Below are 13,105 nucleotides of genomic sequence, written 5' to 3' on the forward strand. Positions count from 1 at the left end.
TTATGCATTCTTACAGATTTAAACTGTGTAGCATCAAACATTCTAAATAAATGTTAAACCAAGATATCACTTATTGCATTTACATATAAATATATAGACAAAACAGGCATAGTATGCTTGTAGACCAGTACTATTCAGCTCTTTTCACATAGCGGCTGATTGTCAGACAGATTACATTTATGTAGGCTTGATTATACTGATATGATTGTATCAAACAAAAAAAATTGGTGATTCCCAGGAAAGTTGTGCCCAATGGTCTGTGACACTGGAAGTGTCTGTAAAACTTTAATACTTCTGTTCTAAAGCTCATCGGGGATGTAGGGATTGTAACTCACTGTAATGGCACATTTGAACACATCAGTTCAGTTTCAATTTCTGCTAGAAACTGACTTCTGTGGTGTGAACAGGGCAGCTGAGTATGATTCGTCCTGATTGAAGCTTTTGACATGTTTCATATGTGACTGATGTTGCATGTTGATATTGGATAATTGTGGAATTGTGTAAATATAGTGCAAATCAATGTATTTTCATTGACCTCTTTATTGACTGAAAAGCATCATCAATTTTTAGTTGTTCCATTATCAAGCACATTTCCTGAAAAGTCTAACAACTCAAGGGAAGAAGCTGTTCTTGAATCTGCTGAAGAAAAGTTTCAGCTCTCCTGCTCCTCAGTTAATACTCATGGTGCCATGTTCCTGCTGATTGGGGGCTGTTGATTAGGAAATCTAGTACCCATGTGCATAGTGTACTGGGAAGACCACTGTTCTTCAGTTTTTATTTTCCCAGTCTGATGGTATGGAATGCTGAGTTTGTACTGGGTTCCTCATCTAGGTTCAGTAACGCAAGTGCTGTGCCATTGTAATCTCATCTTCTTTTGATTTGCTTGATATGTAAGCAAGTTGTAACAGGTCTAGGGTGTCTGGAATTGCAATACTGATGGATTTGAGAACTAGTTTTTCATGATCACAAAGGTGAGTGTTATTAGACATTAGGGGGCCGATTCACTAACTTCGAGTGAAGGATTCGAAGTAAAAAAACTTCGAATTTCGAAGTGTTTTTTGGGCTACTTCAACCATCGAATGGGCTACTTCGACCTTCGGCTATGACTTCGAATCGAAGGATTCAAAGTAAAAATCGTTCTACTATTCGACCATTCGATAGTCGAAGTACTGTCTCTTTAAGAAAAAACTTCACCATCTAAACCTACCGAACTCAATGTTAGCCTATGGGGAAGGTCCCCATAGGCTTGCCTAAATTTTTTTGGTCGAAGGATAATCCTTCGATCGATGGATTAAAATCCTTTGAATCGTTCGATTCGAAGGATTTTATCGTTCGATCGTAGGATTATTATCGAACGATCGAACTATTTTAGCTAAAATCCTTCGACTTCGATATTCGAAGTCGAAGGATTTTAATTCCCAGTCGAATATCGAGGGTTAATTAACCCTCGATATTCGACCCTTGGTGAATCGGCCCCTAGCTGTTTAGCCAGATGGTTCTGATTTACTGGAGTACTGGGATAATTGTACATTTTTTGTAGCATTTTGGTACTTTTCTTTCTAATGACTTTCTGCACTTGATTGAAGGATCCCAGCCTGGTCAAATTGTTTTCATTTTGAGAAAACCCTGTAAATGGCTTAGTAATTTACAATACTGATCCAACCCGTACATGGTTGATGCAGGCAGCCATGAACAAACATGTCTCTATATAGCGGCAACACATTTCAGCAGCTCTTTACAGAGATTATTCATTATTCATAAATCCCTGAGGTCCCTATGACACTCACACACACAGTAGAAGGAAACTTGAGTACCTTTAGAAAACTTACATGGTCTGCCATAATTTCCTTCCATTTTCAACAAGCTGCCCATTGACTTTGTTGGCATAATATTTTTTTTAACTTTTTTGGTACAGTACTCTCCCGTAGACTTTATACCTGAGAGTTTTTTTTATCTCCAGATTGGAATGCTGTTCTTTTAGTTTTGCCTTGACTTTCTTATGAAACCATGCCTTGTGGTCAGAGTGTACTGTGATAGTTTTCAAAAGAATTCACATAATTTAAATAAACCTTAATATGTACTTTATTTAGAAAAATGTTTCTCACAGAAGCTCATTGTTTAATTATCAAGGGTATCTCAAAATAGTCCAAGATTTATTATTCAGTAAAGATGGTGGTTTGAAAATACGATAACCTATTGGCCTGCTGTTCATTTATCCTGTTGTGTTGACAATAATTCTCAAGCCTTGCAATGCAGCAATAAAGTTCTCACAGAATAAAAACATAAAAGAGATGAATATAAGCTTTCACTCGGCATAAGCACAAACACCTCCTATATTTAAAGTTTTAACTGTGTACCGGGTCCATATAGGTAGCACTTGCCCCCATACATTTGGCAGGTGCCAGCAATTTTCATCTGCATTTTTTTTTTAAATTAAGCAACATGGCTTATAGAATGACTTTTAACACTTCTAAAGGCTTCAAGCAGACAGTGAAAGTTTGAAATCTTTAACTGGCCATAAAGGTACAATTAAATTGTATGAATCATAGATTAGGTACATTTGTTCGTCATATTGATATTGGTCAGTTCATCTATCGGCAGGTTTATATGTATGGCTGTGAATATCCATGGTAATCATGATATCCAGAATTTGGTGGTGTGTGGACCCCAGCCCAAAACTTCTTGTTTTATTGAAGCAGTACTTATTCTAAAAATATGAACAACCTTCCTATTACTTTACAAATCAAAGAAATAACACTTGGTAAATTATTATGAAAAGAGGAAAAAGGTATGAAAAGTCTTGTATTTCAAGGAATTATAGACAAATTTGATTTTAAAGTATCCTTAGCTTCTGAGGATTAGCTGCTCACGGATGTCAGGATTGTAAAAATATGAATATATAAATATATTTTCTATATTATTTCAGTATTTACATTATGGTTTCCACTCTTTTCAGTTTGTTTTTGTAAATGTATATCTGCATTACGCTTTGAGGAATAAAGTTATTAGTGTTTTTTCATAAAATCTGGACTTTAAACTAGACGCCTAATTCATTTATTCATTTCTCCCTGCCTAAGGAGGTTTAAGGTCACAGACTTTTTTTTAAGAATCACAAAAACACGTCAGGACAAAATGTATCATTACTCATGCATTTGTTTAGCACACTGCTATACATAACCAGAATATAGAAAGGAAAATAATTTGCCAGACTTTTGAGAAGAATTAAAAATGTTAAGTATAGGATACATTGCTTTGTTAAGGTCACATAGAGGCACATATTTAAAATTTCACTGGTACTGCTCTATGCATGGCCTAAAATTATCTGTAAAATCTGTAAAATAGACTGTACAGAATCCTTGTGATGCAGTTATTAAACCACAAATAAGGTTGTTAAATTAGTCATCAACCTGGTCATTCAGTAGTTTGGTTGTACCACCAAATCAAAATATTTAAATGTAGGAAGGGTAAGTATTTGAGCACAGATATCTATTACCGTCACTATTTTGCACCAGTGCCTTGAAAAAAACACATCTAAAGATGGATGAAAGTTGGAAGAGATATACCAGTAAAGTGGGGAATTACATGAGGTGAAAGGTCACTTGCTGTGAATATGAAGGTGTTGTCAGAAATACAAGAAACTTTGCAGAATTGTGTCCCTTAAAATGCCATACAGTATGTCACGCACAACACATGAAACTAGGAAGTGTGTACTGGTTTTCCTTGCTCTCAGATGTGCTAAAAATCACATTCAACTGTCCAGCTTTCATACCGAAGCCTGTATTGTAGACATATGTTGAGCCCAAAGGCAAACAATTCACTATCCTGAAACAAAATCTTAACTCCAATTCTAATCAGGGGTTGTAAAATGGGGGTTACAATGTAGTTACAGCTATTCCTTAACTAATTCAACCTGCATATGTTCCTGCAGAACTTCCCTAAGGTAGTGGTGCTATGCCAAGAGACTTGTTGAACAGTTGACCAAACAACTAATATACTGTTGTCTATTTTACATAGAAAGGAATTTTGCATGGTTTTGTTGTCAAAGAGACTTCAACAATCCCAGCACATTTTAGAAGAAAACATTTTGGTAAAGTTAGATGAAACATAGAAATAAGAAATAAGAAATAACCTTCAATTATTATTTGGTAAACCAGTAATAAAATATGCATGCTGTCATGAAATAATTATTTCTAATGCAATTCTGTTTTTAAAGGACTTAAATTTGCAATAAAGCCAAACAAAGTGATTTATGGTCTTACAAAGTTCCCAGGGGGTTGATTTAGTACAAAGCACAAGGTATCACCATATTAGCTTAGTCTATGCTTATCTCCTAATGATTTTATTGGCACAAACACAGAATACAGTGCAAGCATCTTAACATGTCACAGTGGAATTTCACATTTGTTAAGTATTTATTTACTTATCTTACTGTGTACATGGACAAAGTAAAGCTGGATACACACATACAGGTTTTTCTGACAATTTGGCCAGTTTACAACTGAATTACACAGAAAAAGCCCCTTCACACTCTTGATTTTGTTGATAAAAGTATGACCAAAATAGTTGGACTGATGTAGCCCTTTTTTTCATGTGAACAAAACATTTCTTGTGTTTCTGTGTGCTACAAAAATTGTGATGTGAAGCTTAGAATGAGCAGTGCTCATCAGAAATCACTCAGTCCAGCACCTGAAGGAGAATATATATAGAATATATTCTAATGTTATTTAGACATCCCTGTATATCACTAAAAAACATATTAAAGAGCTTATAGTACTGTAACTATTCAGAGAGCTACAGATGAAAATCTCAGCTTCATCTCATTTTGCTTCTGTACGAGGGCTGATGCTTAGGAGTCTCAACAGGCAGGTTGAATTGTGCTTTATTTTGAATGCATGGGAATATCAGTGTTGATGTACTGCAGTTTAACCCTTTACCTGTCTGTGTTTTTCCAGTATGCTTGGTAAATGCAAGTTGCTAGGCAACACTTTATTTCTGAACTCTACTCTTGAATCTTGAAATGACAGCCTTTCACAGATTTGCCTACATTGAAGTACATATGTTGTTGGCATGCAAGGGGTTACTGCTGTCTTTATGTACTGCTTAGGGTCTTGTTCTTGCTGCAGTATGGATGACCAGAAAGAGAGATAAAAATGGTAATTTAAAGTCTGAAACTGCAAACTAGGGGCAAATTTGTTAAAATGTTAATTTAAATTGTTGTGAAACGCTATTTCAAATAATTTAAAACTTGACTTTTCTGAACTTGAGAAGAAATATATTGAGCTATTTTCTATTTTTATTGCACAAGTTCAAACTGAAAGTTAAAATAAAGTTTTGGTGATCCAACGTGGGCAGACTGGACAAAATATAAAGAAACAGCAGAATATAAAAAAGCTATAATAGCAGAAACACCAAAAAAATTATTAAGATGCAAATGATATATACCGAAATAAAATTGGCAAAAGCGAGATGGTTAAGCAAACCAAGATCATAGTGGGATGACTACATTTTCTTCCCCCTATTTTTTTTTTTCTTTCCTCTTCGTCTTTCTTTTTTTCCTACTCTATTCTCTTTTTGTTTTTTATTTCTCTCGGCTCTATACACCAATAAGTTTTTCAACTTATTGTTTTTCAAACAGAAATGATATGGGAAATATATATATGTCATGAAAATGGTGTAATTTGCCTATTTGTTGTATTAAATACTTTCTCTGTCTAAAATGAAAAAAGGAAAAAATAAAAAATATAATAAAAAAATAAAGTTTGCCAAACTATACTGGATTGCAAGATCAACCAAACAAGCAGATTGCAAGATCCACAAGAGTTGTATACTGGATATATTATCCATCAAGTTTTCCATTTATAAGAAAAGATCATTTAAAACCAGTTAAATGTAACCCAAGTAACTATTTCTATTAGATGATTAAGTACTTTTACCTCTTGTTTAGACAGTATCTATATAAATAACTAATTATGGTAATTTGATTTTATTATATACACTCACAGACACAGAAGAAATATATCCTGATTTTCCACTTACCTGGTATCACCAGGCTTGATCCACTTATAGAGGTAGTGCATTGTATGATAAAGCAATCCAACGATGGTTGTCCGTGCTTGAATAAATGAGAGGTTAAAATGTATTACTCAAAGAATAGTGTCATAATTAAAGCCAACCATTATTCTATGAAAGAGTATACTCCATCTGTAATTGATAACAGTTCCATGCATGTTAATTAGAACTCCTGAAACTGCAGCAACTAAGGCAAGAAATTCAAAGCCACTTTAACCAATGAATGCCACATGTTAAGATCATTTCTGTAAGCAAAATTATATAATATTATTTATCCGCACCTCCTAACAGACCATCACTGCCAGATTATAAAGGAATTGTATATATCAGCTGACAATGGATGTGCAGACAACTCCGTTAGAAACATTTTTACAAAGAGAGAAATATGAGAAGAGTTATAATGCGTCGCACCATCCATATGCCATGATAAAGAAGTAATTAGAGACAGTATATTAAGTGAATTGTCCATATACAAAGTTGTTTGGTGATTACCACACAGTTCATAGTATTTCAATTGCAACAAATTAGTTGAATTTCATCATGTGTCTCATTAATAAAGAAGGTGAATACCAGGTGCTTGGATCTAAGGGGGTCCAATCTAAGGGGGTCCAATCTTTTTAGTTACTTTTAAGCAGGTTCCCCCACGAAATAATACAGATCAACGCACTACTTTTTTTTAATTTTTTTTAACCCATAAACTAGGTGCTCTATTTTTCTTTTTTTAATATGATGAATTAAATGTTATGTTTTAACTGCTCTATCAAACATGACTGCTGCTGCTGAAATATGATTTTTTTTTGGGAATTACTGAGATGAATTATATAAGGCAACATATGCACTAAAGCACTTTATATTTAAGTAACTTACAGTTTTAGGTATTCACCTTCTTTATTAATGAGACAGACATGATGAAATTCAACTAATTTATTGCAATTGAAACACATTGAACTGTGTGGTAATCACCAAACAACTTTGTATATGCACAATTCACTTAATATATTTTCTCTAATTACGTCTTTATCACGGCATATGGATGGCGCGACGCATTATAACTCTTCTCAAATTTCTCTCTTTGTAAAAATAATTTCTGTAAGCAGCCAACTGATATCTAAAACATGGGCTATAATAAATGGTTAGTGGTAAAAAAAGAGGGTACAGAATAATGCAGGGAGCGCAGGCCCCAGCTTTTTTCTTTCAGGAATGTCTACTACATATTGATGCAAGTCCCTGACACATTCAAGACCTAGATAGTGGATGTAGGACCTATGAAAGCTGGTCATACTTGTGAAAATGTATAATTTGGTAAATTCCAACTGATCTGTATGAGCATCAACCCATACGGGTGAAAAAAAAAGTCATACTGCGTGCATTTCCTACATAGTTACATAGTTACATAGTTAAATGGGGTTGAATAAAGGCATCAAGTTCAACCCCTCCAAATGAAATCCCAGCATCCATACACACACCCTTCCATACTTTCACATACTTAGAGGACCCTTGCAATATCTCCCTACATTGGGGTTGAGGGCACTCACTTACTGAATGAGTGCAACAAAACTGTTTACAGGGCACAGCAAGCTGTAGACTAACGAGTAACAAGATTCTAATTTGACCAAATGCTAGAAATTATTATTATGCTTTATTAACTTAATGCTTCACTGCTATAGAGATTATACATCATACACCTCACATTGCATTCAATGAAAATGCAAGAAAACAGGTATTTTTAATTAAATTTCTTCCCCCTAAAGTTTTGTCAGCCTAGGCCCAGGTCTGTGTGGTCTTTCTAAATGTGGGGACAAAAAATGAAAAAAAAGAGGAAATGTTAGATTCATAGTGATGGCAAATAATGCTATTAGTTAGTTTTCATTTTTAAGTGTTTGTCGCAGTCATAAGACACAGTGCTCTACTTTAGAAAAGATCTCTTATCCAGAAACCCCTGGTCCCAACCTAATATATCCCAAGATATTATATCCCTTTGCTAAGGTGTCAGCTGCAAGGACCTAAGTATAACTAAGTCAGTTGAAAGATGCAGAACCTAGATCTAATTATTTGTGTGTAATTTATATTTTTGATGTAGACGCCCCTCCTATATACCTTGTGCATACAGTAGCTGCAGCATATGTTGGCCTTTTATACATATGTGTTAAAAATAATAACATAAGCAGTGTTTATATGATCTGTAATCCTATCCTGAACAGCAAAAACCCACCTGTTCATCTACCACAGGATAAAATGGTTCTTCCTTTTCCAGTGCCTTCCAGGGCAAATTAGTTCTGTCTATTGTTGACATCTGCACTCCTGTTTTTCTTTGTCTAAAAAGAAGGGAATCTTGTCTTTCCCTTTGTCCTTTAAGGTACATGTTTCTGCTGCCTGGGGAGACCTGCAATGACCCGATCACATTTGTAGACCTAATGGGGACTGTTCAAACCTTCTCTTGCAGTAATAGTAGAAAAGTGAACACCTTTTACCTGTAATCCTTCATTAAAAGTTTTTTTTGTCTATGCTGGTTTTAGAAGTCTAGTAGGGGGCAAATTTACTTACCTTTGAAGTTGCGCCAGCCAGGGCCCCGCTAATTCACTAAACTCCGAAGTTGCGCTCAGGGAGACGAAAGGTAGCAAAGTTGCTCTAGCATTAATTCGTCAAGCAAATTTCCGCTAGTGATGCCTAATTTGCATACGGCGCCAGGTTAAAGTACAATGGACGTATATGTAGCAGCAAATACATTACACTACACAAGCCTGGGAAAGCTTCATAAGTTGTTTTTTTGCCCTATACATGTGCCCACTATATAGTTTAGGTGCCATATGTTAGGAAATGTAAAGAGTACCCCAAAAAAAAATTACGATCTTTTTCAGCCTATCACCCTTAAAAAAGTATAAGATGCCAGAGTTTTTTGGGACTTAGAAAAAATGTCAACTTTTTTTGAAGCAATCCCTATCTACTCTATTGCACTTCGCCTGGTCTGAGGTGGTGAAGGCAAGTCTGGTGCAAGAGGTAGCGTTCAGTAAAATGCGCAAGTTAGTGAATTAGTGTAGTTATGTCCCTTCGCCATAGCACAACTTCGCCTGGCATAAGGGTGACGTCACGCTGGCGAATATTCGCTAGCGTTAGCCACTTCGCCCTTTAGTAAATTTGCCCCTAAATTGTAGCTATTTTTTTTAGCTAAGCATAAAACACATGCATATGTCATATGTCATAATTCACATAAAGTATTGTACCAGCAATCATTCCATCAAAATGAAAAGGTTAAATATATAGTATGCCTTTAAGCAACATATAATTTATAGAAGTCTGGCTTGAACAGATTAAATTAATTTCTTGGTTCTCTTGTGGCTGTCTAGCTTTGAAACAAAACAGCAGTCCTGTCCTACTTTTTGACAAGGATTATGGTCATATGATCATTTATCTAAAAAGACTTGTTTATTATACTACCGGCTTTAAAGATCTCAACAGAATTCATAAATGAAGGCCAGGATTCTAAAGTTAAAGGGATTGTTCAGCTTTGAGCTAACTTTTAGCATAATGTAGAAAGTAATATTGTGAAACAATTTGTAATTGGTTTCAATTTTTTATTATTTGTGGTTTTTGAGTTGTTTAGCTTTTTACTGAGCAGCGCTCCATTTCATTAGCAGTCTGGTTACTAGGGTACTAATTCCCCTAGCATCCATGCACTTATTTGAATAAAAGTCTGGAATATGAATAGAATATGGCTTAAGTAATCAAAAGTATCAATAACAGTGCATTTGAAGCCTTATGGAGAGTTTATTTGTAGATGAGGTCAGTGCCCCCCATTTGAAAGCTGCAAAGAGTCAATAGAAGAAGGCAAATAATTAAAACACTATAGAAAAGAAATAATGAAGTCCATTTGAAAAGTTGCTTAGAATTAGTCATACTGTAACATATTAAAAGTTAATGTAAAGGTGAACCACCCCTTTAAACAGATGGAGAGGAAATGAAAACAATAAGGGGCAAATTTCAGAAATTCCAGCTAAAATTGACTTATGATGTGTATTAGTGAGTATACTGTATTTGTCAGGAAGTGCTCAGTTTCAAACTCGGGACTTTGTGCTTATCTTACCAGTGCACTTGCCTGTCATGCCACTGGAGGTCCTTTGTCTTGTTTTGTTCATTTGTGTTCCTGATATACCTCAGTCTTCTGCTTTACCTTCTCAGCCCATCTCATTATCCCCATCTGTTTCTCATGATCCAATACTGACCCTTTATAAGCCTGCCCTTGACCTCTGCACGGTGCTTGTTAATTAAGCTGTTCCTGTGACCTTGCTGTTCCTGTATTCTCTGATCCTGTTCCAAGTTCCTGTGACCCACCTTGTTCCAAGTTCCTTCCTGCCTTGTTCCTGTACCCTAGTGCCCCTCCTTGCTCTGCTTGTGTATTTTCTGGTTCTGACTCCTGGCCTGTCCCTCAAATTTGTTTGTCTGCCACCTGCCTTTACTGTTTTGTCTGTTTATGGACTGTATACCTGCCTGCCGCTTTCTACTATAAGTTCGTAAATACATTGTGAACACCATGAGTTGCAATCACTTCTTCTTCGTTTATTAAATATTATTCCATCGTTATCATGGATTTGGATCTCTGTAAAGCCGTGTATGGTAACACCCGGGTTACCCAGTCTTCAGGCTACCAACTTCCTGGTACCTCACGACGTCTCCCCAGGGAAGACATGGCAATATTGCTGTGATTTAGATTAGATTTATCAATGGAAAACTTTTGACAAAATAACTATGCCACTTCAAACCTGCCTAGATGACATAGAAGTCAACAGGAAGTGTACCATGAAGTGTCAGCATTTAAGTAAGTTCATGTTCTATATGTTTTTATAGGGATTTGTAAATCAAGATTATACAGCTTTCCTGAAAATCAATGATACAATACAATTCATTTGCTATCAACTTTTTTCTTTGATTCACCTTGGAAAAAAAGTAGATTAAAGCAAATAAAGTACTCTTGTATAAAAAAAAGGCATTAACACAAGGATAAAAACATACTTTTGACTCCTTATAGGTTCCTGGTAAGGCCTGACCTTGCATATGTGGTGCAGTTTTTGGCTCCAGTCCTTAAATAAACCGTAACATGAAAAAAAAATATAATGCAGTGTTGCCCTGCACTGGTAAACCTGCCGTGTTTGCTTAAGAAACACTACTTTGTTTATATAAATAAGCTGCTGTGAAGCAATGGAGGCAGCCGTTCAGTGGAAAAAATCTCAGGTTACACAGCAGATAGCAGATAAGTTCTGTAGAACATAATGGTGTTATCTGTTAACCACTATTTAACCTGTGCCATATAGCCTTTTTTCAATTTCCACCATTGCTACACAGTAGCCGGTTTATGTGAACTATAGTAGTGTTTCTGAAGCAAACACATCAGTTTTACCAGTGCAGGGCAATAGTACATGCTATTTTTATTACTTTAATACACTTTCCTTTTGGTGTTACTGTTCCTTTAAGTTGGATCTAAATGAGCTGGAGAGAGTGCAGAGATGTGCAACTAAACTGGTTAGAGGGATGGAAGACTCAAACTATGAGGGTAATCACAGTTATGGTTGTTTTTTCTGGAAAAAAAAAAGATGCTAGCGAGGGGATATGGTTACTCATGTGAGATAGCAGGTGATCTTTCTTCCTATAGAAAAGATCAATTAATCCGAGGCCACCCCTTTAGACATGAGGAAAAGAACTTTCATTTGATGCAGTGTAGGTGGCTTTTCACAGTAAGGGCAGTGAGGTTGTGGAATGCACTGCCGGTTGATCTATATACACACACACACACACACACACACACTGGGTTTCATTTTTGTAGAGTTGAACTTCATGGACTTTTTTCAACTGAAATGAGCTATAAGTATATTCTTAAACTTTTGAGCGGTTTCTTCATTCAAATGCCTCGGTTCCTGCTAATTTAGGTGTTCTCCCCAACAAAAAAATAAAAAGTTTGGCAGGTTGTAGGTTTAGTAGTTGAATGCTGGAGCCTGAAGACTTGAGCATTCTTAAATTGCCCCCCCCCCCCATGTTGACTGCAACAACTATCATTAGCATTATATAAATAAACACATAAAGGTAGGAGAATTAGTCACATCTGGCATATTGTATATGGGGGATTTAGCTTTGTTAAATCAGTATGTAATGAGGTTTGTTCACTTTTGTTTATTTTTTTAAACAAAAGAAATGGAACAAACTATAAACTTCCACTTTTTAATTATCCCAGTTTAAAGTAAAATACAGACTGTGCCCTAGAAAAACAAACCATTCCATTTCCAGTTATCTGTATTTTTTTTTATAGAGTTTAAAAAATTGCCGTTTTCGGGTATAAGTAAAGTAATTTAAGTAAATCACATGCCTATGAAAGTTCTTTGAATTTCATTTGTGTTTAGCTTTGGCCATGTTTAATTTTCCAAGAAAACCACCTCTAATTATTTACTATACTAAAAGTTGTAAAAAGAAAGGTAGAATGACAAAAAAGATTATCGAAATTAAAAAATAATGTGTAAGAAACTTACATTTGCCTTGAAAAGCTTCCCCTGGAACAGAGATGTAAGACTGGCCTTGAGATGGAAAGCGATAGTGGCGTAAACTCAAAGCTTGAGGCACCTTCACCATGGAATAATCTAAAGGAGATAAAAATGGAATATCAACTATTAAATTATTGGCAGGGTTTTTATATTGTTGTTGTTGATCACAACCCTGTTGGTTTGCACAAATAAATTTGAAGGACAAATGTTCCATTTTGTATATAAAAGCATTGGCTAAATATAATCCATTACTAGACTGTCTGAAAAGTAATATAATTTGTTGTACTGTACCATTATTTTCCCAAAATTAACAGTTGACAGTACTTTACTGGCAGCATATTTCCAACTGTGAGAACACAATGGCAACATAATGCACAATTTGTCTGTCAGCTTTTTTCTTCCATTTGAAGGCTGTCCCCGATGTAGCAGTGGGATACATCAAGGTACAAATAGTTACACAAGCTCCAAAGTGACCTTAACATCAATTTTCTTCAAATATGAGATATTCCTTT

At 35.4% G+C, this 13,105-nt stretch overlaps 1 protein-coding gene across 1 annotated transcript in view; it reads right to left on the reverse strand.

Annotated features, from left to right (window-relative positions):
• LOC108705178 (adhesion G-protein coupled receptor D1-like) overlaps nucleotides 1–13,105 on the reverse strand; it is a 279,938-nt gene that overhangs the window by 209,234 nt on the left and 57,599 nt on the right. Inside the window, 2 exon segments of the mRNA XM_041580325.1 lie at nucleotides 6,037–6,112; nucleotides 12,582–12,689. Of these exon segments, the coding sequence (XP_041436259.1) occupies nucleotides 6,037–6,112; nucleotides 12,582–12,689 (184 nt within the window).

The sequence above is a fragment of the Xenopus laevis genome, chromosome 1S (genome assembly GCF_017654675.1).
Source record: "Xenopus laevis strain J_2021 chromosome 1S, Xenopus_laevis_v10.1, whole genome shotgun sequence".
In the NCBI taxonomy this organism is placed as follows: Eukaryota; Metazoa; Chordata; class Amphibia; order Anura; family Pipidae; genus Xenopus; species Xenopus laevis.